This window comes from Gobio gobio (assembly GCF_949357685.1).
Source record: "Gobio gobio genome assembly, chromosome: 2".
NCBI classification, from domain to species: Eukaryota; Metazoa; Chordata; class Actinopteri; order Cypriniformes; family Gobionidae; genus Gobio; species Gobio gobio.
Genome location: NC_137098.1, coordinates 27,429,894 through 27,456,453, shown reverse-complemented (window position 1 = coordinate 27,456,453; position 26,560 = coordinate 27,429,894). Strand labels below are relative to the sequence as shown.

At 38.3% G+C, this 26,560-nt stretch overlaps 2 protein-coding genes across 2 annotated transcripts in view; both read left to right on the top strand.

The window, feature by feature from the left end:
* LOC307118113 (pyruvate carboxylase, mitochondrial-like) overlaps positions 1-7,127 on the top strand; it is a gene marked incomplete at both ends in the record, with an annotated part of 53,801 nt that extends 46,674 nt beyond the window's left edge. Inside the window, 2 exons of the mRNA XM_079803538.1 lie at positions 3,063-3,242; positions 7,104-7,127. Coding sequence (XP_079659664.1) covers positions 3,063-3,242; positions 7,104-7,127 — 204 coding nt within the window. The remainder of the gene's footprint in view (positions 1-3,062; positions 3,243-7,103) is intronic.
* Positions 7,128-19,178: 12,051 nt separating this feature from the next.
* Positions 19,179-26,357, top strand: LOC307139982 (pyruvate carboxylase, mitochondrial-like). The gene is made up of 3 exons (XM_079839213.1): positions 19,179-19,421; positions 20,701-20,841; positions 25,969-26,357. The coding sequence occupies exons 1-3, from the start codon at positions 19,227-19,229 to the stop codon at positions 26,218-26,220; spliced, it is 588 nt and encodes a 195-aa protein (XP_079695339.1). The 5' UTR covers positions 19,179-19,226; the 3' UTR covers positions 26,221-26,357.
* Positions 26,358-26,560: the final 203 nt, after the last annotated feature.

Sequence of the window (26,560 nt, the reverse complement as noted above, 5' to 3'; positions counted from 1 at the left end):
TTGATCAGCCACTATTCTGGATTTTCAGATCGTTTTAATTAGTGTGTATGTGATACGCAGTTATTAAATTAAGTTAAATTTTTTTAGGTATTATTTAACTATTTTTATTCACCTGTTTCCCAGCCAGTTTTGATGTAAGTTAATGGTGCATATCATCATGGTTATATTAAAATGGATAGTGTTAAAGTTGAGAGAATGCACTGTAAAATATAAATGATAAATAAAACAAAATTTTGAGAGAGGAGACCTTGCTGCAAAATCAGTTGTTATCATTCATGTATGAATACGTATGAATATGCATATAAACAATCAGATGGAAACAAACGGAAATGAAATCAAAACTGGCTGATGATGCAGAGAAAATAGTTGTACGTCACAGATGGGATTGTAGGGAGAGATGAAGATGGGAAATATAACAGGTGTGCTTTGAGAATGATGAAGGGTGCTCTTTATCTCGCAGCAGAGTAGCTCACAGTGCCTTTTTTGTTTTAGATTTTGTTTTTATTATACATTTTTTAAATGTATACTTTTATTGAGCAAGGATGCATTTAATAGATCAAAATAAAGATATGTATAATGTCAAAAGATTTATATGACAAATAAATGCTTTGGAAAAAATAATCAAAGAATCCTGAAAAAAAATTGTATCTAAGAGCACAAATGTTTTTAACATTGATAATAATAATAAATGTTTCTTGCCGACCCCAATCTTACAGAGCCCAAACTTCTAAATGGTGGTGTACATTATTGTATATTTCACAAACTGGGTATATTTCTGGGTATATACTGGTATATTTCACAAACTCATTATTCACATTTCTAAGGGTTTAATTGCATTGTATCCAACCAAACGCTGTCTGATAGAAGAAATATATTGATTTGCTCATTGGTGGGGGTTCATTTATTTATTTGAGAAAAATCTCATAATAGGCCTTATATGAGAATAGTCATAACATTTGCTATTCTGTATAATACTATGCTATTCTGAACACAATGGTCTCAGATACTATGAGTCTTTAGGATTTGATTTAACATGAGCTCCAGCGTCTTGACTTCAAATGACTGTGGCAGGATGAAGGAAGCGTTCACGCTTAATTTAGTGAAATCACATTTGATTATCCAGACAGTTAAGTTTTCCTGTTACGGAGAGTCATTTCTCTATGAACAGTATTCCCCGGCTGAAATTTCTGAGTGCCAGCATTTTAACATTTTTCAAAGAAGTTGAATGTTGACATTTATATGCATAAGAAGTTTTATAATTGGACACATTAGGGTTTGGAGGTCTCCACTGTGTCATCCACTACAGTCCCAGCGGTGCTAGAGTCACTCAGGATTGTTGCTAAACCCTTTGCTCTCAAAAAGTCTTTGTACATGTCATGTCTGTGGCTTTGTATTTAAACAAGGATATTAACCTTGCGTAACCTTTCTCTAGGAGTCTATTATAAAACTTAATCCTAAATGTCACTCACATTTATTTAGTTCTTTTTTTGACCTACTCCCAACCATCCAGCCCAGAGTGCTTACAGGTTGTTGTTTTTTTTTTATACCATGTTAATACAGTGATATCCTTTTGAATTAACTTTGAGCGCCATGTTAAATTATAACCACTACTATGGCACATATCAAAATATTTGATACCATTACTGTACCACAGTGGCGAGGCCAGAAATTTTAAAGTGAGTGGTCCTTGGCAGAATAGTGTGGATAAATGGCTACTATCAAATTACAACATTTAACAATACATGGGATAGAAAATATCAGTTAAATGTGGTTTATTTCAGCCATGAAAACTACAAAATCCATTCATAAAGAAAATAGCCAATGAATAGAATAAAAACAATGAATTAAGATCAATAATCATAAGCGGAGATGTTTGTAAGGCTGGGTAAAGCTTAGCCTTCCCCTGGCCACGGACTAGAGACTAGCGTGAAATTTTCTCACTCAAAACCACTGCATGCTGCTGCTTCTGATTGCATTTAGAGGGAAAAGCTGACCATATCTGTTGGTCTAGGATAAGTTTTCTCTTTAATAATAGCATATTGACCCTATGCGTATCTGTGTTTGCGCTATGGAGAGCGCCAAAGGTTTCTATTTACAATGTGTTGATTTCTTGAAAACAGTGGCCAGAGGTGATATTAGAACCCACTCACCGCTCAAAACAAACAGTTTTAACTCTCATTATAATAAACCAAGTGTGAGCATTATGTAAACAAGAGATTCATTACGCAGTGTAGACAACTTGAAAGAAACATGGTGTGACATTTAACTTATTATTCTTCTCCTTAATCTGTCTTTCCTCCTCTCAAATCCTCATGGATCTCTCAATTCTATGCAGTTCTCTCACCCTCTTGTTTTGTTCTTTTGGTTTCTTTGGTAATTTTCTGTTTCTCTCCTGAAACCCGTACTCTTCATACAGTCACTTTATTGTTTGAATCTGAATGACCTTTTGAGGATGTTAAAATAGATTTGAAGTATTTTTTCGAATTATTTTGAGTTGTTCGCATTTAAAGGAATAGCTCATGCAAAAAAATGAAAATCACTCAACCTTATGTCGTTTCGAACTCGTATGACTTCCTTTCTTTCGTGGAACAATTAGTGAAGTTTTAGAATATCCTGAAAAGAATGACCAATATTATGAAACTGAATAATGGTACATACAATTGGTAATTTGTAAACTAATCTTTCTTTTGATTCTTTTCAAAATGTAAGTCATACAGGTTTAGAACAACATGAGTAAACGATGGCAGAACTTTCATTGTTGGGTGAACAATCTCTTTAAAGAATATCCTTTTTTTGATTCTATTTTTTTGTTGTTTATTTTCTTAAAGTTTATGTTCGTTTTTGGTGGTTTGTTGCATTGTAATGTGAATCGATTATTATGCTTGATTTGTCAGTAGAATCATGGGTAAGCGTTTCTAGCTGAGGGGGAGAATTTTCAGCATGTGGATGTTCAGTTTGCAGTACACTTCCCATTGAAATGTGAATTTGTTTTAAAAGTGTCCAGAAAGGAATGGCTCTATTTTGTAAAAATCCTGTGTCTGTATCTCACTTTGTTTCTCCAGGTGACCCCCTCTTCTAAGATTGTGGGTGATCTGGCTCAGTTTATGGTGCAGAACTCTCTCTCTCGGGCTGAGGTGGAAGAGAGGGCAGACGAGCTTTCCTTTCCTCTGTCTGTTGTGGAGTTTCTGCAGGGACACATTGGAATACCACACGGAGGATTCCCTGAGCCCTTCAGGTCAAAGGTGAGATCACACTGTTTAATGAAAACATTAATGTAAACATTTCATGTTTTTCTGTCACTGAATATATTCTAAAGCATATTTTGTTAGTAAAATTTTGATTTGAGAAATTATAAAATTAAGAACTATTAAGAGTATTTTTTAAATATTAAAATAGATACAAATAAAAATCGAATAGATAGATAAAATAGATAGATACAAATCTAATTTAAAAATTGGAACAAACATACTGTATGATTTACATCCTTTAAAATTGTAAGTTTAAAGGGTCATGAAACTCCAAAAAAAATTTTTGAGACATGCACAGATATGTACAGGCTGCACATAGCTGAAAACACTAAAAGCACTCATAAATTTTACAATTAAGTGGATTTTGCGTTTTTCTGAGCAATTTCGTTCTTCCGGGTTGAAAAGCGAAGTGGAAGCAACGTCACGGAATGTGAGGTAAAAGTGTGCCTTCGGAGTGTGTGACTGGCTGCGGGCACGATTCTACATCAGCCAGCCCTCTACATTTATTCATGAGTATGAGCACTTTTAACCCAGTCACTGCGCTGTACTACGCATGAGAGCGGTTTCTTCGCAGAACGCCACAAGTAGTTTAACAACGCTCACCATGTGGATCATATAGATCAGATACAGACCAGAGCAAGCACATTTAAAAAAAAATATATTGACATAGTTCATATACAGTGCATCCAGAAAGTCACAGTGCTTCACTTTTTCCACATTTTGTGTTACAGCCTATTCTAAAATTGATTAAATTAATTATTTGTTTCCTTAATTCTACAAACAATACCCCATAATGACATAGTGAAAGAAGTTTGTCTGAAATCTTTGCAAATGTATTAAAAATACAAAATTTAAAAAATCACATGTACATAAGTATTCACAGCCTTTGCTCAATACTTTGTTGAAGCACCTTTGGCACCAGTTGCAGCCTGTAAGTCTTTTTGAGTATGATGTTACACGTTTGGCACACCTATTTTTGGGCAGTTTTTCCTGTTCTTCTTAGAAGGACCTCAGGACATCAGGTAGGATGGGGGAGCGTTGGTGCACAGCCATTTTCAGATCTCTCCAGAGATGTTAAATCGGGTTCAAGTCTGGGCTCTGGCTGGGCCACTCAAGGACATTCACAGAGTTGTCCCGTAGCCCCTCCTTTGTTATCTTGGCTGTGTGCTCAGGGTCGTTGTCCTGTTGGAAGATGAACCTTCGCCCTAGTCTGAGGTCCAGAGAGGTCTGGAGCAGGTTTTCATCAAGGATGTCTCTGTACATTGCTGCATTCATCTTTCCCTCGATCCTGACTAGTCTCCCAGTTACTTTCCGGATGCACTGTACTCTAGTGCTCTAAACATGGACCTGAATATTGAATTACGTTGTCTTCAAATGAAATATATGTGCAAATAAGGACAATGATATAGCGATGACTACACTGATGACTACTTCTGATACAGAGAAGACAATGATGTAGACCGAAAATTCAAAGAAGAATGGGCAAAAACAAATCTATGCCTTTATTCTTTCTGTGTTGAACTGAAACGTGTCGTTTGTTTAGAGACTGTAGTGCTCTTAAATGTACTGAAAATATTATTAGACATTTTAAATGTTCTACCACGTTTCTCCATCGTTTGATGTTATATAGGGTTAGATTTTTCAAAATAGAAGGACCCTCCCCTCTTCCCCCCTCTACAATAAAAAGAATAACTTTGTGTGAATCCATCACAAAGTTTGTGTATGTGTGTGAAAGACAGGATAAGAGACTAAAGGTTTAAGGCTGAGTAAAGCTTGTCACCTCCTTGAAGCTCCTCAAAGCTCCTTGTCACTAGTGACTGTGGCGTTTCCGCCTCCTTGTGCTGAAAGACTTGCTGAGAAAAGAAACCATGCACAAGTCAGAATTATCCACTATAATGCACAAACACACACATATCTACAGTCATATGGTCACAGGAATAACTTTTGCTTTATGTTTTTAAAATGGAGTGGTTACCGAGGACAGACATCCTGCTTTTGCAGTGGAGGGCAAATTTAATTTGATTTCCTATTTCTCTGGCACACACAGAGACAGACAGACAAACCCTTTTGAAGCACCAAAAATGAAAGATCAAAAGCTGTTTATCAGCACTGGCAGTATTTCCATGTAAGAGAGCTCAGCATGTGGCCTGACTGGAACATAGAAAAAGGGACCACTGTTAAAATCTGTCTCTGTCTTTAGTAGAACTTTGTATCTTAGTAGGTCAGATAAAAATATAATAAAGTCTGAATGAAGTCAATTAAACTGTGTAAGTGTGACTGACATTTGCAGACTGCTTTAATTAACCTTTTCTCACACAGAACCATGGGGTCACTTACTTTCACTATTTTTGAGTAGAGACAAAAATATAACTGACTTGTCCACCAAGCAACAAGGATATTTCTGATATTGGCGTCTAAAAGTGTGATCATTGACATAAATGTTCCAGTAATTACAACAAATCTACCACATGTACTTCCTGCCTTGCTCAAGTTGCTAAGTAACTAGAAAGTTTGTTGCGAGCAGTGTTGTATAAAGTATCCAATCGCCATACTCAAGTAAAAGTACAGTAACCATTATGGAAATAGACTCGTACAAGTTAAAGTTGCTCATTAAGTATTGATATTAAAAGTACGTAAGTATTAAAGTACAGTTTTTATATAACTCTGATTGTATTCGTCTGAAAGAAGAATGTAATTTACACCTAGGATGGTTTGAGGGTAAATTATGGGATTATGGGTTCATTTTTGGGTGAACTATCCCTTTAAGCCCAAAACGTATTTACCTTGTAAACAGATTAAAAATGACATGAATACTGTCTTCAATTCAGATCAGCAGAGCCATTACGCATTGCTCGGTGTGCCTGCGCTTCTCAAGATTTAGATTCTTGATTTGCAAAACAAATCAGTGACAAATTCAAAAGAACCAAACTGATCAAAAGATTAATTTGCGAACTGGTAGTTCCAGTAGTATTTATTAGCTTTATAGCTGTAATATGACAAAAGTACAACCATATGTTATTCATTCAAGATCGCCATTATGAACGTTAAAGCAAACAATGGCACTACAATCTGCATTAAATAAAAAGTGATGATAGTTGGTGATGTAAAGTTTGTTCTCAGATGTGTATCCATTTAAAATAAATAAGCACTGATTACTTCAATGATGTGCACTTCATCAGTGGCCATTCCAATCAGGTGTACAATGGTACCTGGTACACGTGTTGAAGCATGTTTCTTCACTTTTTAGTGCCCACAAGTAATTCGGCTGATCCGAATACCATACTAAATGGTAAATGGACTGCATTTATATAGCGCTTTTAACAGACCTATGGCCATCCAAAGCGCTTTACATTTTTGCCTCACATTCACCCATTCATACACCGACGGCGGTGTCAGCCATGCAAGGCGCCATCCAGCTCGTCGGGAGCAGCTGGGGTTAGGTGTCTTGCTCATGGACACCTTGGCACTTGGTCAGGTGGAACCGGGGATCGAACCACCTTCCAGTTTGTAGACAACCTACATGAACCACTGAGCCACTGCCGCCCCTAAATCAGTTGACTGTGATATCAGCATTGGTACTTTCATATCTACCCTCATATGCTGCATATATTACTTTACCTGATCTTTCATTATAGATGTGAAAGGACATATAACTAATAACATGAGATGATTCTGGAACCCTTTATATTTTGGAAAAGGGTCAGCCAAGCTTGGAAAATTATGCCTTTCCCATATCTCGTATGTAAACATGAAAACATTGCTTTTACATTCATCTCTTTTACATTTAACTAAATGCACAAACACAGACATGTGCCTTGTCACAGTCTTTGTGAACACAGCTTTGTTTCCTGGCAGACTGTTGAAGACTTTACACACTAGGCTTCTGGAAATCCAGTAGATATCAGCCAGTCAGATTTAGACTTTCTGACTTTACGAAAGGGTTTCCAGTTAAGTGTGTGCCGTCCCTGAGCATGACATCTGAATCCCAACTAGATATTACATAGAAAAGCAACAATCACTATGGACTATGATTGACATGATATTTTGTCTTGACAGGACATGTTGGTTCGTATTTTTGTGCTGTTATACTGGGTAGCCCCGCCCAAACTGAAATCTCATTGGGCCACTCAGTACAGTTGAATATCAAACACCAAATATGAAACAAATTGTTGGCTCATATATCATGACAATAGACCTTAGTCAGGTTAATGCTGTATTTAATTTTTGACAGGAATGAAAATGAGGCTGTAAGGGATAGCATTGCATTGCATTCAATGGACTGTTCAGCTAACAAACGGTCTTTCAAAAAAAAAAAAATCTTTCAGTAGACAAAAACTCGGTAAAACAGTATTGAAAGTTGTGAATTTTGAACATTACAAGATCTAGGACCTTTATACAGTGCGTGCCATTCTAAACTAGACTGTAAGTCTATTCATCACAGCCTTGGGTTCATCCTCATTAAATTCAATATAGCGTCTAACCTGACTATGGTCTATTGCACATAGTTAGGACACTTTCTCATGTTTATTACTTAGGAGAATAAGAATAGACAGCACTGTTATATAGTTATATACTGCATTAATGCTTCATCTCTAAACATCCTTAGGGTGCCATTGTTGTTCTGTCACCAAGGAGGCTCAAATAGCTTCCTAACACTAACTTGGGGCATTACCCATAAGGCATTTTTAAGATGGCTAATGATACTAATGTCCTCTGACCTGGGTATACATACACCACCACAGCCCCAGGAATGGTCAACATATGTGTCTGTGGGTGTGTTTGAGATACATTCGTCATAATTGGTTGGAAAGGTTTGTGCTGCAGGGCCTGCAGTGACTCACACATCCGTGGCTCTATCTCTGCCAATCAGCTCACCCAGATAAACTCAGGTACGTTACACACCACTGGACAAACACTGATAAGAGTGGGCAATCTTCTCCCACAGCCGTACACGCAAACAGGTTGAGATGGAAGAAATACAACCACAGTCTTAATGATATGATCAAAACATGTCATCCGCCATCATGTCGAGCAGTCTGTGCTTTTGCAATTGTTTTAAATGGAAAAACAACTCGGGCTTCCCTATAAACATCCATCATTTCTTTCTAAATGTTTAAAGTGTGTATTTATGTCTATATAGTCAGTAAGAAGCAGCTTGAGCGGATAAAACTCTTTCCCTATACGCATGCGGTTTAAGTGACGTTAGCAGACACTTCAATTAAACATCTCTCCAGTCTCAATCCTAAGGGCAATTAACCACTCTATCTTTAGAAACCCTTCCTACCACACACACACACACACACATTCCTGGCTTATAAATGGCCTCAAAAGCTGTCAAATTAATGAAGAGTGACTGAATGAAGCATGGAGCATCTTTGAACTGCAGCCGCTGTGACTAATAGAATTGGTGAGCCCTCTTTTGTGTCTCATGCCTCCGCCAAGGGAAAAGCCTCTAAACCCTTTCCCGGCAATCCTCAGGGAGCTCCTCCATACACTAATCAGCATGTTTTATGTATTATTTAAAATGCATTAGCTTGGCTGAATGTGCTAATAACTGGCTCATCTAGAGCAGAGACACTTCAGCACTTAATAGAAGGAGCAGGGCGATCATGGGAGGGTATATCACATTTAAGATGCGCAAGTTTAAGATGGCGGAAAGGTCTGGAGAGCACTGGCACGACATGCTGATGACGTGAGCCGCTCATAAGACATGATTGTACTGTATATGATGTAGACACTGATGCCGGAAAAAAGTTTTAGAGTGGCCTGGTTATGACGTCACTATATAAAACAACTGAGCTCATTAAAACTAATTAGTTGCATAGTAGCTCTGTAATTTGTAGTTTGCCATGGTACTATTTATGAATTGATGACCTGTGCAGATATGCTTGCATGGGCTTAGACATTTAGTGTTGATTTGACATTTTGGGCCAGATTTACTAAACAGGGCAAATTAGTGTGAGAGCGCAATCCCATAAAAATGCTGAGGGGAAAGTTCTGTACGTGATCTACTTACGATGCACACATTAAATAACACATTTGCACAATAATTTCCATTATGACTGACACAATCTACCAAGAGCAGTGCAAATTAGCTGCTGATTTAAAACGCAGCAAATGCCAGTAAATTGAATAGCGCAAACCTTTGTAAATCACCTTGCGTGATCATGTAAATATTCTTCTCCCATACATTTTGCGTCTGAAAGGGAAACTACTACAAATCCATATGCAATAAAGTCAGCTGCAAAAATAACTATCCACACCTTTTCATTGCTAATGTTTCACTGTGTGTCTTTAGTAAATCCTGACACCAAAAGAGGTGCTGGCACAAGCTCTTTGTAAATCTGGCCCTTTGAGATTTAAGATTCTTAAACACACTTAGATATTTTTGTATAACATTCTTTAATATTAAGTGATAAATTAACCAAAAGAGAAATTTTGACTAATTTAACATCAAAGTACAATAAGAAATAAAATAATGTTAACAATTAACAGTCAATACTAGACCAGAGAAGTTGCGCACTTATTGGATATTTGTCAACATAAAATGTAAATTTGTTCTCCAAAAATCTCCCCGAGTTGCTTCTTTACACTCAAAATGCTGACTGCATCAGTTAAATGCTGCAGCAATTTAGTAGGTCATAAAATAAAGAGCTGAATAAATGAAAAAATGCAGTCCAAAAGCTTTCAATTCCTTTTTCTTGTCTTACGATCAAGACTAGTAGGTGAGTCACAAATGAAATATCTGTCCGACTTTAAGGATAAACCATGGACTATGTACTATCACATGGGTTCTTTATCCGTCTAGACTGATCATACTCCTCTGCACACTTCAGATTGTGGCAGATGATTGATCGATTGATGGACAGCAAGCTTATTTACATCCCTTTCAACTCGCTGAGTCTGCCGGACCATTACTGTCACAGCCCATAGACTCTTCTGTACACTTCCCCTATAGGAACCTGTCAGGATTTCACCTCTAAAGCAGTGTTGGGGAATGACAAACTAAAAGCAGCAACACTAGTAATTTAACTACAATTTTCATTAGCAGCTGTTTTTAATACAATGAGCTTCTTTTACCAACAAGTGGACATGCTACATCAGTACTTATGTCTCGCCTAAATTGTGCACTCTCGCACTCTATAAAGCATTGGGAATTCCAATAAATTTAGCTGAATAGTTTTTATTTAAATTATATCATCTTTTAAAATGTGTATTTACTGATTCACATATTATTTTGAGTCCCAAAATGGCACTATACAATATAATACTTTAATATTTTGAATAATTAGACAAAATAATATGCATATTCATTCACTGTTTAAAAATTTGGAGTCAGTTGTTATTGTTGTTGCTGTTTTTTTTAAAGAAGTTATATTATACAGTGCCCTCCACTAATATTGGCACCCTTGTTAAATATGAGCAAAGGCAGCTGTGAAAATAAATCTCCATTGTTTTTCTTTCATTCAAAAAAATCACAAAATTCTGACCTTTCATTGAAGTAAAACAATTGAAAGTGTGGGAAACTCACATTATGAAAGAAATGTGTTTCTCCTCAATTATTGCTGTCCCAAGAGAACAGCTCTGAATCTTGTTGTATAATGCCTGATGAGTTTCAGACAACACCTGACAAGAGATCAGAGATCATTCCTACAAACAAAATCTCTCCAGATCCTTCAGATTCCAGCTCCATGTTGGTGCTTCTTCTCTTCAGTTCACCCCACTTATTTTCTATAGGGTTCAGGTCAGGAAACTGGGACGGCCATGGCAGAAGCTTAATTTTGTTCTCAGTAACACATTTTTGTGTTGATTTCGATGTTTGTTTTGGATCATTGTCCAACCATGAGCCATTATAAGATATTTAACCATGGGCATGAGGTACTTTTTATCCCTGTTTGGGTTTTTTGTCAAAAAGCTCTTTTTTTTATTTCTTTTTTTTATCTGACCACAAAAACCAGTGTCTGACAACTGAATATGCTAAGTTTGTTTTTGGATGAGCGAGGATAATTTTTCTTGAGATCATTTGTTTTTAGGTTTTCTGACCCCAAGACTCTAAGCTCTGCAATACTCCATCTGTGATCCTTGGAGAGTCTTTGGCCACTTAAACTCTCCTCCTCACCGTGCATTAGGATGATATAGACACATGTCCTCTTCCAGGCAGATTTGTAACCTATTTGGAATTATTTGGAATTTCTTAGGAATTTGGCCTTTGTGTTTTCTTATGTTTATACTCCTGTGGAACAGAAAGTCGAGCCTGGACAATTTTATGCTCCTAGTCACCCTGGTAAAAACATAAATATGAAATATGGAATATACTCAAGAGATATGTCACGCATAAGAATTTCTAGTGGTGCATATAATTGTGGCCAACATGCATTGGAGAAAAACATTTATTTCATAATGTGAGTTTCCCCCCACTTTCAATTGTTTTACTTCAATGAAAGGTTATAATTTTATGATTTTTTTTTGTAATGAAAGATCAAAAGGATAAACTTCTTAAAAAAAAAAAAATTGTAAAATGTCTTACTGACCCAAACTTACTGACATGTTGTTCATTACTGTTTTTGTTATTTAAATGTCCATGCTTTTTAGTTATATTTAATAGTATGTAGTGTAAACTAATTTTGTTGAAGGTGTGTATCATAAGTAATTTTCGGTTGCATTTTGTTTTACAGTATGTACATTTATGTGTACTTACAGTTAATTAGAAAGTACTGGTTAATATTAGGTAACTACATGGGTTAAGGTTAGGTTAAGGGGTAGGTTCAGGGTTAGTACCTAGTTATTACCCAGTTATTGTAATAACTATAATAAGTATATAGTATGTACATGAGAAACAGGACTGTAAAATAAAGTGCTACCTAATTTTCTGTATCGATAATCTCAGTCTCTGACCTGTACTTGACCTGTAAGTCAAATATCTTACCCGTTTACTGTTCTACAAGATATTAAATGGTATTCACTCTGGGTCAGAGAGGATAGAAAGGAAGTGTAGTCGAACACGCATGCGCATTAATGCTAACACAATCACACAGAAAAGTACCTGCCTCGGTTAAAAAGCTTCTGTGATTTTCCTTCATGTTTCTATATATGATCTGACAGTTACTGCGTAAACATACTCACAGTTGGAACAATTACACAGCTCCCTCAGAGGCTCGACCACAGGAAGATGCGTTCAGGTCAGAGAGCGAGGAGCTTCATACTGTTTTATGGCTACATGAGTTCCCATTACAACCCACTGCTTTGTAGTCGTCTCTCCTGTGGATCCTGTGAGGAAAGCAATGGACCATCACGCCTGACGAATTTGATTTGGGCCAGTGAAATGAGTCTCTTTGTTAGCTAAAGTGCATGAGAGCACTCACAGACAGATGGAGAGCAGAAAAATTCCTAGTGGATTTTCAGACATAATTAAATGCAATCCCTTTATGCCCATTTCAATGGAAATTTAGGAGGATTTTTGTGCAAATATTCCTAAAAAAGTAGAAATCAAGAAGTCGGGGGCATATAAATGTAGATTGCTTATTAATTGATGTATTCAAGTAAAGCACCAAAAAGAACTTAATCAGTTTAGCTCTTCATAAGTCGCTTAATGTCTTTTAAAATGTAATTAAGCATCACTTGACTTCTTCTCTTTGTACTGACAGACAGATGTCTGATGACTAATGGTCATAGAGACGGGTAATATTTTGGTGGCACCTTTTTTATCCAGGCTTATTGATCTTTGCAGGAGGATTGTTTAGCCCATGACACCACCCCAGTGATATTTCCAGCCAGGCTGTGACAGTACAGAATGACAAACAGCCTAAATGCACACACTTGGATGGGGACAGATGATTCAGGAGAAAAAAGAGCAAATCTCATCTCCTTCCAATCTGTGTCAACAATGTCAAATATCCCCTTTCACCCAGCACAGAAAGCAATGTGAGGGAAACAGAAGCTCTCCTAGCAACTTATCCTGCCTTAGACGTCTGATATAGTAACTGCAGTTTTCTGAGTTATGAAATTATATAACCTCTGACAAGAGTCCATAAACAGTTTCTCTGCAAACCGCCTAGTAATCCATATAGCATAGTTTTCGAAAGCTTATAGCAGAGAGTCTTGAGTGCAGATGCCAGCAGTCTTAGAAAGCATCTTTCTCCACAGTACGTGTAGTAGCACAATTGCTCTTGCAGTAGTTTATGGTAATGACAGAGCAGATAAGGAACACATAATGCTATGCTTTAACTTACTATGAAATAAATGCAGTTCAAGCCTTCTCCTTTAGCTCTTTACCTTACCTCAGGCTTGGAAAACTAGCTTTGTAGTTTTCTCAATGCCTTTGCACTGCTTTACCTTCTTTTTTTTCTAGGTTCTGTGCTTAATGTTTCCACATTGGGACTGTATGTACATTTCCTTGAACAAGATGCTAAATGTGGCGAAGCAATAGAGACCTTCCATAATACTTAAAAGGATACCTAACTCACCTAAAAAGGAAAATTATGTAATAATTTACTCTCATGTCCCTCCATGGCTTTTTTTTCTTCTGCTGTCCATACAATAAAAGTCAGTGTTGCCCAGCTTTATTTCTGGATCTCATTGACTTTCATTGTATGGACAAAAAAAGTTGAAATATTCTTCAGAATATCTTCTTTTGTGTGCGTGGAAGAAAGAAAGTCATACAGGTTTGGAGCAACATGAGAGTGAGTAAATTATGACCATTTTAATCCTTTTAAATAGCCTAGAAAACCACACAATCTAATTTGCCGCGAGTGTAGTCTAGCAACTCTCGGTAGACCTGCCAGCTGGAAAAACCAAACTCTGGTCCGGCCAATCACATTGTGTATAGAGTTGGTGGATGGGCTTAACATAATGACGGCATGTCACGGCAGGTGTTGCAGCGGTTCTACGTGCTACCACGTGCTATTCGTAAAGAAAGAAGCTTGCGAACAGCGGTCTTTCGAATTGGCTTTGGCCGCGACTCTGGAAGACTTTGAGTTAAGCTTTTCTTTGAGAAAAGAACAAAGAACGTTCTTAAGAAAGGAAGATGTGTTCGGAGTTTTGTCGACCGGATACAGTGAAAGTTTAATCCATCAACTAACTCCACTTCACGTTGCTCTGGTTGGTTGTAGCGCTATCAAGTTGCGTGCAGAGGGAATTTGAAAGACAACCGTTTGTCCCACCCCTCGGATTGAGCCCTGTCATGACCCAACATCTTGATTTGGGTCTGGCTTGTCAGGCTTCCTTTTAAGATTAGCTGTGGAAGAGTTTGGTAGAAAAAGGCTATGCTTGTACATCCCGTGTGTAATGAATAAAACTTTATAATATAAAATATTATCTTTTATGTAGATATTTCGGTCTTTTAATAATTTAAATGTAGGGTGGGCAATTTGTTTTATAAACACTTTTTGTTGTAGTGGTTGAAACTCTCTTCACATCCTGATAGCAATCAATAATAGAAGCGGTCTAAATATAAAAACATGTACATACACCGATCAGGGATAACATTATGACCACTGACAGGTAAAGTGAATCGCACTGATTATCTCTTCATCACAGCACCTGTTAGTGAGTGGGATATATTAGGCAGCAAGTGAACATTTTGTCCTCAAAGTTGATGTGTTAGAAGCAGGAAAAATGGGCAAGTGTAAGGATTTGAGCAGTTTGACAAGGGCCAAATTGTGATGGCTAGAGACGACTGGGTCAGAGCATCTCCAAAACTGCAGCTCTTGTGGGTTGTTTCCGGTCTGCAGTGGTCAGTTTATATCAAAAGTGGTCCAAGGAAGGAACAATGGTGAACCGGCGGCCAAGGCTCATTGATGCACGTGGGGAGTGAAGGCTGGCCCACATGGTCCGATCAAACAGACAAGCTACTTTAGCTCAAATTGCTCAAGATGTTAATGCTGGTTCTGATAGAAAGGTGTCAGAATACACAGTGCATCGCAGTTTGTTGCGTATGGAACTGTATAGCCACAGACCAGTCAGGGTGCCCATGATGACCCCTATCCACCGCTGAAAGCGCCAACAGTGGGCACGCGAGCATCAGAACTGGACCACAGAGCAATGGAAGTAGGTGGCCTGGTCTAACAATTTTTGCATCACATGGATGGCCGGGTGCTTGTGCATCGATTACTTGGGGAACACATGGCACCAGGATGCACTATGGGAAGAAGGCAAGCCGATGGAGGCAGTGTGATGTTTTGGGCAATGTTCTGCTGGGAAACCTTGGGTCCTGCCATCCATGTGGATGTTACTTTGATACCACCTGCCTAAGCATTGTTGCAGACCATGTACACCCTTTCATGGAAACGGTATTCCCTGGTGGCCTCTTTCAGCAGGATAATGCGCCCTGCCACAAAGCAAAAACGGTTCAGGAATGGTTTGAAGAGCACAACAATGAGTTTGAGGTGTTGACTTGGCCTCCAAATTCCCCAGATCTCAATCCAATTGAGCATCTGCGGGATGTGCTGAACAAACAAGTCCAATCCATGGAGGTCCGACCTCACAACTTACAGGACTTAAAGGTTTTGGTGCAAGATACCACAGCACACCTTTAGAGGTCCAGTGGAATCCAGGCCTTGGCGTGTCAGGGCTGTTTTGGCAGCAAAAGGGGGACCAACACAATATTAGGAAGGTGGTCATAATGTTATGTCTGATCTGTGTATATCTTCTGTGAATGTCTCAGGATCAAAAAAATTCCTCCAATCATTGCATTTGGTCCGAATTACCTGCCTGTCAAAATATGTATTTCCATACCTCTGCGCAGACATCACATGTCTTTAGCGCGTTGTAGACAAACAGCAGTCATCTTTTACAGTTCCTCGTGAACCAAAAAAAAAAAAACAAGCTTATGCTGTGTTCACACCATGTCATAACTGTTATTGCGCGATGGCAACCCGTGACGTTCTACTCGTAGCTGTTCATGTCCTCAGACTCGAATTTATGCGTTTCTATGTCAACACCATCAATGCTGAAATTAATCTGCAGCAGATAGGTGGTACAAATCAGCACTCTGTAAGTTGTTTACATTCATTATTATTGTAATGCTATGTGCTTTGAGAGGTAATTTAATGCCATATCTCATCTTGTGACGCTTTGCAGACTGTGTGCGTTCATGTGTTTTGAAGGAGGCGTGGCTTTGGAGATGCTCTGAAGGAAGGGTGGGATCTCATGCTTTCATAGCTAGCTTGCTATTGATAGCCTCTCTGAAATTTCCTACCCTACCTTTAAGAATGAATTTGCAATGTCTGCAACTGACACATTCAGAGAGGAATCTTGAGACATTACTTCTATTGCTAAAAACAAACAGCACCTCAGTTCTGATATTGTTATACTGTATATGAATCATCAACTTCACAGGACTAATGCCCCTGTGTAATCTCAAGTGATGGAATGATGAGGGGGAAAAAAGATTAGAACATGTGAGCTTCCGTACCCCACAGCTAGCCTTGACAAATAAACTTGCATACAAATATTCAGACGACATGAGTCACAAAACGGCTAAAATAAACCTATAGGATGCATCAAACAAAAGGGAGCCCATATGGCCTAAAATTATGACTCAACTGCTATTAAGTGGCAATTTATTCAAAAGTTAGGTGGGTTGGGACTCCAGGCAGCCTTTTCTACTATTTTATCTGAATAACAAAATGGGCTGCAGAGTGTTTTATAAGCTGATCTGTTTTGTTTTCCCTCTCTTTTCTCCACTAGCTCTTTTGTGTAGACTATTCACTTTGCCCCAGTTAGAAACCAGGCTTTTTCTCAGTGCAAGTCCAAGAACCATTTTTCAATTCATTCTCACTGCTGTGAAACAAAAAGGAGAAAATAGTGTCACTTTGCTGTTGCCTTGCCAACACCAAGAATTTTTTGTACATAATAAATTGAGTCATTTTAATGGCATATTGATGGTGTAGCTTCTCCTTTGCAATTGACCTATTTGTCAAAATGTTTGTGCTTTTGTTCATTAACGCCCACTCTGACAGCACTAATGATGTATTTAGTATGTTTGAGCTTGCAATGTCAGTCACTAGCCAGAGGACAAAGACATTGTAAGATAGTGAATGGTACTGTTGATTCATTTGCTAAATATTTATGCTTTTAGTGACCTAAAGACTGACTTTCATCACTCTTTGGCTCTCTTGTTTTTTAAACCCCCAGCAAGCAATAGCCGTCATTTCACTGTCTGGGTTAACTATAGACCTAATATATTCCGGCTATGAGTAGCCCAGTTCTAGCCAAAATAACCTTCAATTTGGTTACATGGGTTTTTACCAAACTAACTTGCAAGATGTATGATATTCCATCATGTAAGCAAAGTCAACAGTGATTACAAGGTGTTTGGTTTCATTTCTTTGACATGTTCTTATGGGGTTTAACCTAATGGGGTTTTGGTTTCCTTGCCACTGTTGCCTCTGGCTTGGCGTGCCACTACATTTTTCAACTAAACATCGAAATAAATCTAATTAATAAACTAAATTAACCATATAAACTAAATTACTGATCTAATTATTGATCTAAAGCCCACACTGTCACTGTATGATAATTGAAATGAACTGATGACATCAGCGTTTTCTCCAGAATGGCTATACAGCTGAATAAAATTATGCTGCTTTATTTTCCTGTTTAACACTGTAAAGCTGCTTTGAAACACTCTACATTGTTAAAAGCGCTATATAAATAAAGTTGACTTGACTTGACTTGTTCATTAACTAGATCAGTGGTTCTCAAACCTGTCCCAGGGACCATTTTGCATGTCTGCCTCATCTAACACACCTGATTCAACTCATCAGCTCATTAGCAGAGACTGCAAGACTTGAATTGGGTGTGTCTGATGAGGGAGACATACAAAATGTGCAGTGGTGAGGAGTCCCCGGGACAGGTTTGAGAACCACTGTTCTAGATGACTAGTCTATTCTTGGGCTTTGGTTAGACGTCTATTAAACTTTCACTGACAGGCCAAATGTTGCCCTGTTTTAGCCTAGACATCTAGGCTGTGTTTGGACGGCTCTTAGATGTCTTTTAAATGCAAAATCGCTTGCTGGGCTAACAGCATCTGAAACCTGGATTGGTTGTCATGAGGTGGATTTCACTCGAGACATATTCTTAGCAATTCTTCAGTTTTATTAAAGGAATAGTTCTCTCAAAAAAGAAAAATTTAATTGTTTACTTCGTCAAGATGAATTTGTGTAGAATATTCTTTCTACTTTTTTCCATGTAATGAAAGTGAATTAGGACAGTGACTGTCGACCTCAAAAAAAAAAAAAAATCACAGATTCATAAATGTGGTACTAAATTTTCAGAAGCCATCGTTTTTGTGTGAAAGAATGGAATATAAGCCATTATTCACTAATAATCTTCTGCTTCAGTGGGCTGATAACCACTGCAACTGGATCATTGAGTCAGTGAGTTGAACTTGAGAACTGAATCAGTCCAATGACCGAGAATTGTACCAGCAGATTCATTGAAAAGAATGATTGAAAAGAATGATTGGTCCACAAATCAGACATTGCTTCTTCTTTAATAAACTCTTATGAGAGTTTGTATAATGGCAAACTTAATGTTCAACAATATTATTGATCTGACTGCACTGACACTGTTGGATGAGATGATAACTGAACTGGACGATGACATCACTGCAGAACTGCTTTATAGATGAAACGAACTAATTTAGCAATTGATGATCTTTACAATGGAACTGAATCAACACTGAACTGACTTCAGCTGAATAATGGCACTATTTTCTTTTAGAGCTGCTGTACAGCCGATTGCATCATTGAACTATTTCCCTGTTATTGTATAAAGCGCTGCTTGACATGTCTTAATGATGGAACTTAACATTTTGGGTGAACTATCGCTTTAAGAGTTAGTTCAGTTGTGCTCAGCTGGTACTCTGTTTGTTCCACCACAGTTTATGCCCATAACAAGCTAAATGTTTGATGTTTCTCAAAGGTGCTCAAGTCGTTGCCTAGAATCGAAGGTCGTCCGGGGGCTTCACTTCCACCGATGGACTTTGAGGCTCTTGAGTCTGGTCTACGTTCGGCACATGGGGATGAAATCACCCCTGAAGATGTGATGTCGGCAGCTATGTACCCCAAAGTCTTCCAGGAGTTTAAAGAGTTCACATCAAACTTCGGCCCGGTGGACTGCCTTAACACTCGCCTGTTTCTGGACGGCCCCAAAATTGCAGAGGAGTTTCAGGTGCGTTGCTATTACACTATGAGATATGTGAGGACATGCAGCAATTACATCAATTGACTTAATTTACTTGTCACTGTGCCTCATTTCTTCTATAACAAATTTTTCAACTATATTCCACTCTGTTAAATTTATAACACCACGGGATTTGACCTTCTAAACTTTACCCTGACTGCTCTCTCACCGGGAGATTTGCAAAATTAAATTTCCTTGTGTCCTCAACTAACCTACACTTTCACAAAGTTTATTAGCATGCTTTATTGCAACAGTGGTTGTAAAAATTGATTAGCATAGTAAGATTAAATAGCACTTTTGTGTTCAAAATGTATTGCTTTGAACATCTAGGCTCTCTTTGTGAAGTTGCTGTGAAGTCCGATAAACCATAAATGCTATTTTACAGCTCTAATTTCACAGAGAGTTTGACTTTGTGAAGTTCAATGAGTGCAAGTTTTTTTTTTAGCTTAATCTATGCTAGCTCCTGAATAATCTCAAACTGGTACAGCTGCATCTCTATCTAGCTGAGCCCTGAGGTGTTTCTAAATGTGTTGATTGGAGCTAAGCCGTGTCTTTGGCACCTAAAACCCCATTATGAGTTAAGTGGGTGTTACCTGGCAGCCATGAATGTGTCTCGGAGTCCTACTGCAGGCACCACGAGAACTGAGAGCACCAGATACAGGACTCGCATAGCTGATCACGCTCCGAGACTGAGCGAGAGCCAGCCAGGTATCAAACACACCTACAAAGTCATTTTACTTTGAAAACACCAAATCTGTTAGATTGAAAAGTTTGCTTGCATCTCATAATCATCTGCTGGCCTGATTCTTCAAACCTGGTCTCTCTGTATCCTTCCAAAACGAACCAGATTTTCCTCGGTTAACATGCGTAATCGTAAATTTCTCAGGGACTAAAGTTATTTGTCGGCGTGTTTCTCCACCCAGTTGAGCTGTCCAAATAGGATGTTAGTCGTGGCTGATTAGCGTAGATTAGCATGAGCTATATTAAGCTGTCACTGAGGCAAATGCAAGCGCACCCCAAAATAGCATCCCCTCCACAGCCAAACAGCACATGGTACAGACCTAATGCCTCCCAGAGGCCTGTGCTAATCATTCATCCCTTTATCTGCCTTAATTCTACCCAAGATTTTTTTTGGCCTATTGTGCTTCAATCTGGTTTTATTGTTTGTTTGTTTTTGTGTGTTTTTTTATAGCTGAATGACTGCTTTTCATTTCTCATAACTAGCTGTTCGCTGTGTTTTTATGTTTCTTGCTCTTTCCTCTCACAGGTTGAGTTGGAAAGAGGGAAAACATTGCACATCAAAGCCTTGGCCTTGGGTGACTTGAACAAGTCTGGTCAGAGAGAAGTGTTTTTTGAACTCAACGGCCAGCTGCGTTCAGTCTTGGTCAAGGATACGGCAGCAATGAAGGTAAGTGTTTGCTGTTTATTTTCATCCCTAGATTGGTTTGTTTCATCGCTGAAAAGCAATTATCCTGATGCAAACCGTACACTCAATCATTCAGACATGTTTTGCGAATGTTCCATTTTCTCTCTCGAGGTGTGAATAATTTCTGTCATAAGCTAAAAATTATCTTGTTCTTGATGTCATGTGCGTTTATCACTTTGAGGCAAAAGTGTTAAAAACATCTTTTAAATTATTAGGGCACACAATGTATGTTTTCATTACAAGTCAATAGTGCTGTGTGGGAACTTTATGTCAGCTGTTTGTAACTGCTCCACACTACTTGTAAAAATACAAACATTTTGGTGGATTATAGCATGATTTAAAAAAAATGAAGATATCACTTTCATTGCCCACATAACACATCATGTTTAAGATGATACATTCATTATAAGATATTCTCTCTGGTAAAAAAGAATATTCATATAGTCTGTCCTAGTCTGGAAGATGGTTTCCACCCTCTGTAAATGCTCTTTTGGTTTATTATTGTCTTGTTTGGCTTAGTTTGGCAGGATGTAAGATGGTCCAAACAAATTTAGTGTAGACATAAGTCAGAGTGATGACACTTACTCAGCATATGTTCAACAGAGCTCTCCTTCTGCCTCAACACAATTAGCAAGAGCATTTCTCCTCATGACACATAAAGTTCATTTTTGCAGGTCCAACATTTTTCTTCAGCTGTCTTAACGTTTTTATACCTTTGAAATGAAACTTAAATCTGATTTATCTCCAGGCTGTTTGTTAAAAGTTAACATGAATGGCATATACTAACATAATTGCTGGTTTCTGCCTTATTCATCATTGCTGTAATAGTTATGTAACACTAGATGTGAAATAAAATTGAATCACTACACAATACACTATTATTTCTAATTAACACACACATATTATATATATTATATATTTGAAAATCTGGAATCTGAGAGTAGAAAAAACTAAATATTGATAAAATTGCCTTTAAAGTTGTTCAATTGAAGTCCTTAGTAACACATATTACTAATAATAATACATTTTTGATATATTTACAGTAGGAAATTTACAAAACATCATTTCAAGATCAACATGATCTTTACTTAATATCCTAATGATTTTTGGCATAAAATAAAATAAGAATATATTTGGCAATATAAAGAAATAACAATATAATTGGCAATATAAAGAAATAACAATATAATTGGCAATATAAAGAAATAACAATATAATTGGCAATATGAAGAAATAATCTAATTGACAATATAAAGAAATAAGATGATCACAAATATACCCGTGCAACTTATGACTGGTTTTGTGGTCCAGGGACACATATTAATGATTTTATACTATTCATTTATAATTGACATATAAACTGGGAAAGTGTGTGTGTGGGGGGGGGGGGGGGTCTCATTGTGATATTATTTTCTCCAAAACACACATTAGCCACAGTTATTGGCACCTCCAAAAGTATATTCTCATTCATATTTATATTTTTTTGCACACCAGGGTGACTAGGAACATGAAATTGTCCAGCCATGACTTTCTGTTCGACAGGAGTATAAAAATTAGGAAATACAAAAGCCAAATTTACTTAATCATTCATCGCAATGAGTAAAACCAAAGAATGTAGTTCTGATGCACAGCAAAAGATTTTCGAGTTTCACAAAATAGAAAGTGGTTGTAAGAAAATCCTCATTTACACCATCAGGGTAACAATTAAGACGCTCCAATCAACTAAAGACTTTACAAATCTGCCTGGAAGAGGACATGAGTCTATATTGTTCTAATGCACGGTGAGGAGGAGAGTTTGAGTGGCCAAAGACTCTCCAAGGATCATAGATGGAGAATTGCAGAGCTTAGAGTCTTGGGTCAGAAAGCCTAAAAAAATGATCAAACACAAGTTGTTTGGGAGGGTTTCAAGAAAAATTATGCTCACTCATCCAAAAACAAACTCCAGCATATTCAGCTGTCAGACACTGGAACTTCAAAACGACCTGTTTTTTGTGGTCAGATGAAACAAATATGGTACAGCAATGCTGGATCTTTAATGCTGTGGGCCTATTTTTCTGCCAGAGGTCCTGGAGGTTCAGATGCATGGCATCATTCTAGCTAATGCCAACAGATAAAAGCTTCTGCTAGAAATCTTATAATGGGCCATGGTTTGATCTTCTGTCAAGACAATGATCCAAAACAAACATAAAAATCAACGAAACAAATGTGTCACTAAGCATAAAATGAAGCTTCTGCCGTGACCATCCCAGTTTCCTGACCTGAACCCTATAGAAAATAAGTGGGGTGAACTGAAGAGAAGAAGCACCAACATGGAGCTGGAATCTGAAGGATCTGGAGAGATTCTGTATGAAGGAATGGTCTCTGATCTCTTGTCAGATGTTCTCCAAACTCATTAGTCAGTGAAGTCAAGTTACCTTTATTTATATAGCACTTTTTACAATGCAGATTGTTTCAACGCAGCTTCACAGTGATAACAGGAAAATAATGCAATAGAATTTGATTCGGCTGTACAGCCGCTCTGGAGAAAACAGTGATGTCATCCAGCTCATCAGGCATTATAGAACAAGACTCGGTGTAACGATTGGTTGGAGCAGAATCCAAGTGCAGTTGTACATTTATTAAATAAACTCAAAACTTCACTCGTACAAAATCATAGGGGACAAAAACAAGGCTCCGGAACAGGAATAGAACAACCAACATAACGTAATGATAAGAACTGACAAAGAACAAGACTGAACACAGGGTTTAAATACACAGGCAAACAGATCATGGAAACGAGACACAGCTGACAAGAATAATAAGACACCTGAATTTAAAACTCAAATCAACATGAAAAACTACAAAGAACAACAAAATAAAGCACAGGAAACACTTCAACTTAAAAGTCCAAGGACAGCCAGGGAGCACATGTGACACTCAGAGCTGTTATCTTGGGAAAAAGACGTTGCAAAAAATATTGAATAAAAGGGTGCCATTAATTGTGGCCAAAGTGTTTTGGAGAAAATTATTTATTTCAATTGTTTTACTTCAGTGAAAGGTTTGATTTTAATGAACATTTGAAATTCTAAAAGACTATATGTTATTTATACATTTTTACACTAAAAAGTATTATTTATTTTTTATTTCAAGTTTTTGAAAGTCAAGGCTGCATTTATTTGATCAAAAATACAGTGCAAACAATATTATTGTGAAGTATAAAAATGTCAAATATTTTTAGCACAGACTAATTAGTAGTATATTAATAATATATATTACTAAAGCAGAAACATTTGTTTGGGGTGTGCATAAATTCATTATGCTCTCTTTCTCATTGTAAACATTTTAAAGGGTAACTAAACCCCTGCTCAGAGCTTAACTCCACCCACTGGCAATTTTCAAAAAATGCTGGAAAAGTGGGCAGAGCCCGGCGGACACAGAGGGGCCGAACCGAAGGCGGGGCTGAGCGGAGGGCGTGCACCTGAGACCCGCAGTGACGGATTGTTTGACAGCTGTCTGACTCGCGAAGCGCAAAGATGGAGAATGACTGGAGTGACGCCAGCTTTGCAACAGAGCGGTCATTTCTCCTACCTTCACCTGAAGTGGAGGAGGGTGGATTGTCTGTAACAGACACAAACCCGGAGCCTTATCAATGCGAGCCACTGCTCAAACTGCGTTAACTCCCGATGCAGACAATGCTAGTGAAGCAGCCGCGCTAGAGAACTGACCTAATCTATCTGCGTCCGTGGCAACCACTTGCGTGTCAGGGTTTGAAAGCGCGTCTCATGTATGAAAATTATCTGTACACATGACGGGCGGCAATAATATCGCAAGAAAAGCCTGACGTGTAGGCCTGACAACTGCATTATTTAACCGTATTTTCTTCAATAAAATGTTAAAGCAAGTATCAGTGAGTTTCATTCATAATAGGTGTGTTCGACATCGGCTGCGGCTGGATGCGACTGATCGGCGAGAGTAGCCGCGTGCAGGCGGGGAGGAGCTGCAAACACAGACGTGAAGTCGGACACTTTCTGCTTCCCGCGGTGACGCTCGCGCTGTGTTTGCACACTTTATCAGCTGAAGTGAAATAAATGCAATATTTGGCAATACACAGATGTTTCAGATACATTATTGTCATGTAATACTTTATGCACTGCTTAATACAGCGTGTGTTTTTACAAGAATAAAGTTCAACATATAAGCCTACACTATCAATGAAGTGGGGTCTATGTTTTTAATCAGTTATATTTTGATAAACATGACAATATAACATCGCGACTACATGAAAGGAGGTTTTACTGTTATAAAAAACAGATTTGTGCGCATTAGTGGAGCTGAAGGTTATAGAATAAACACGAAACACACGTGATCGCTGTCATGCGGTGAATCTGGCCAATCGTGGAACGGCTGTGTCGTCATCAGAGCCCGTGCAGCCTCGAGCAGCTGCTTTGGAGAAACTGCACCGGCTGTATTCGCCGGCTGCTCTCGAATCGCTCTCGCGGCACTTTGTTGACATACGTCACTGTCACGTGGCGTCGGCGCTGCCTCAAGTCGGACAAAATTTCTAACCGGCATGCACTGCTTCAAGTCAGCCGCCGATCGGTCTGCGCATCGCTGGGTGAAGTCGAACAAGCCTAATGTTTACTTCATGTAATATGACAGTTCATACTGGAGTGAAGCCGTTCTCATCGTGTGATTGGGGGAAACATTTCTGAGGGCGTGGTGAGCTCGTGCTAGGGGCGCGGATAGTGAGCCGTTGGAGGTAACATCCTACGTCACGATGTACCACAACGTCCAATAGGAAAATTCAACTGCAGTAGCCACCGTTCAACCTTAAGAGGGCAGCACTTTGGCGGTTTTACACCATATTTTATAGAATTAAAACACTTTATACTCAAATGTCAAAACATTTACTCGAATCAATGAACAGCATTAATAAAGCCCCAGTATTACAGATCATTAACTAAAAAAAGTTGGTTTAGGGTTTAGTTACCCTTTAAGTCCATTTAATCATGTTTCTCATAGCTGAAGATGACAGGCAGTTTGGAAATAGTTGTGAGGGAAAATGTGTCAAATGATTCATTGCCTCTGGTCTCTCCTGTAATCATCTCATTCTGTTTTCTGCTCCACCAGGAGATGCACTTTCACCCTAAAGCCTTGAAAGACGTGCGGGGACAGGTTGGAGCTCCCATGCCCGGTAAAGTGGTGGAAGTAAAGGTGAAGCCAGGCCAGAAGGTGGAGAAAGGTCAGCCTCTCTGCGTCCTCAGCTCTATGAAGATGGAGACCGTCGTCAACTCGCCAATCTCAGGCATCATATCCAAGGTGCATGTCAATGCCGACAGCAGCCTGGAAGGGGAGGATCTCATCTTGGAAATAACCGAATAAAATTCAAAAGCTACATAGGTTAAAGGTTGCTTTTCTAGAATTAATTTTTAAATTGATCTTGTAATTTGGTGGACTGATGAGATTGTAATTGCTGATGATTCTAACATGGTGTTAAACTCTTCTGAGCTTTCAGAGTCAAAATAATTTTTTGCAGTTATTTGATTAAAAATAGAAGCAAATAGGTGAAGTATTTGTAGCCCGTAACCAGAAACCATAGAAGCTTTTGTGATTCACTTTTTGGTATTATCGCTTTGTTAATACTGTAATGCTGGGTAGAACAAAAGCAGGATGAGGCGGATCCACATGCAGATTTGGTTTATTAAGAAACATGGGTAAAGAC

Bases quoted from the DNA above. Each gene is read 5' to 3' on its own strand.
- LOC307139982 (XM_079839213.1), top strand. From the start codon at position 19,227: ATGGACTTTGAGGCTCTTGAGTCTGGTCTACGTTCGGCACATGGGGAT. The intron at 19,422-20,700 runs GTGCGTTGCTAT...TTCCTCTCACAG, and splicing joins AAATTGCAGAGGAGTTTCAG to GTTGAGTTGGAAAGAGGGAA. The intron at 20,842-25,968 runs GTAAGTGTTTGC...CTGCTCCACCAG, and splicing joins AGGATACGGCAGCAATGAAG to GAGATGCACTTTCACCCTAA.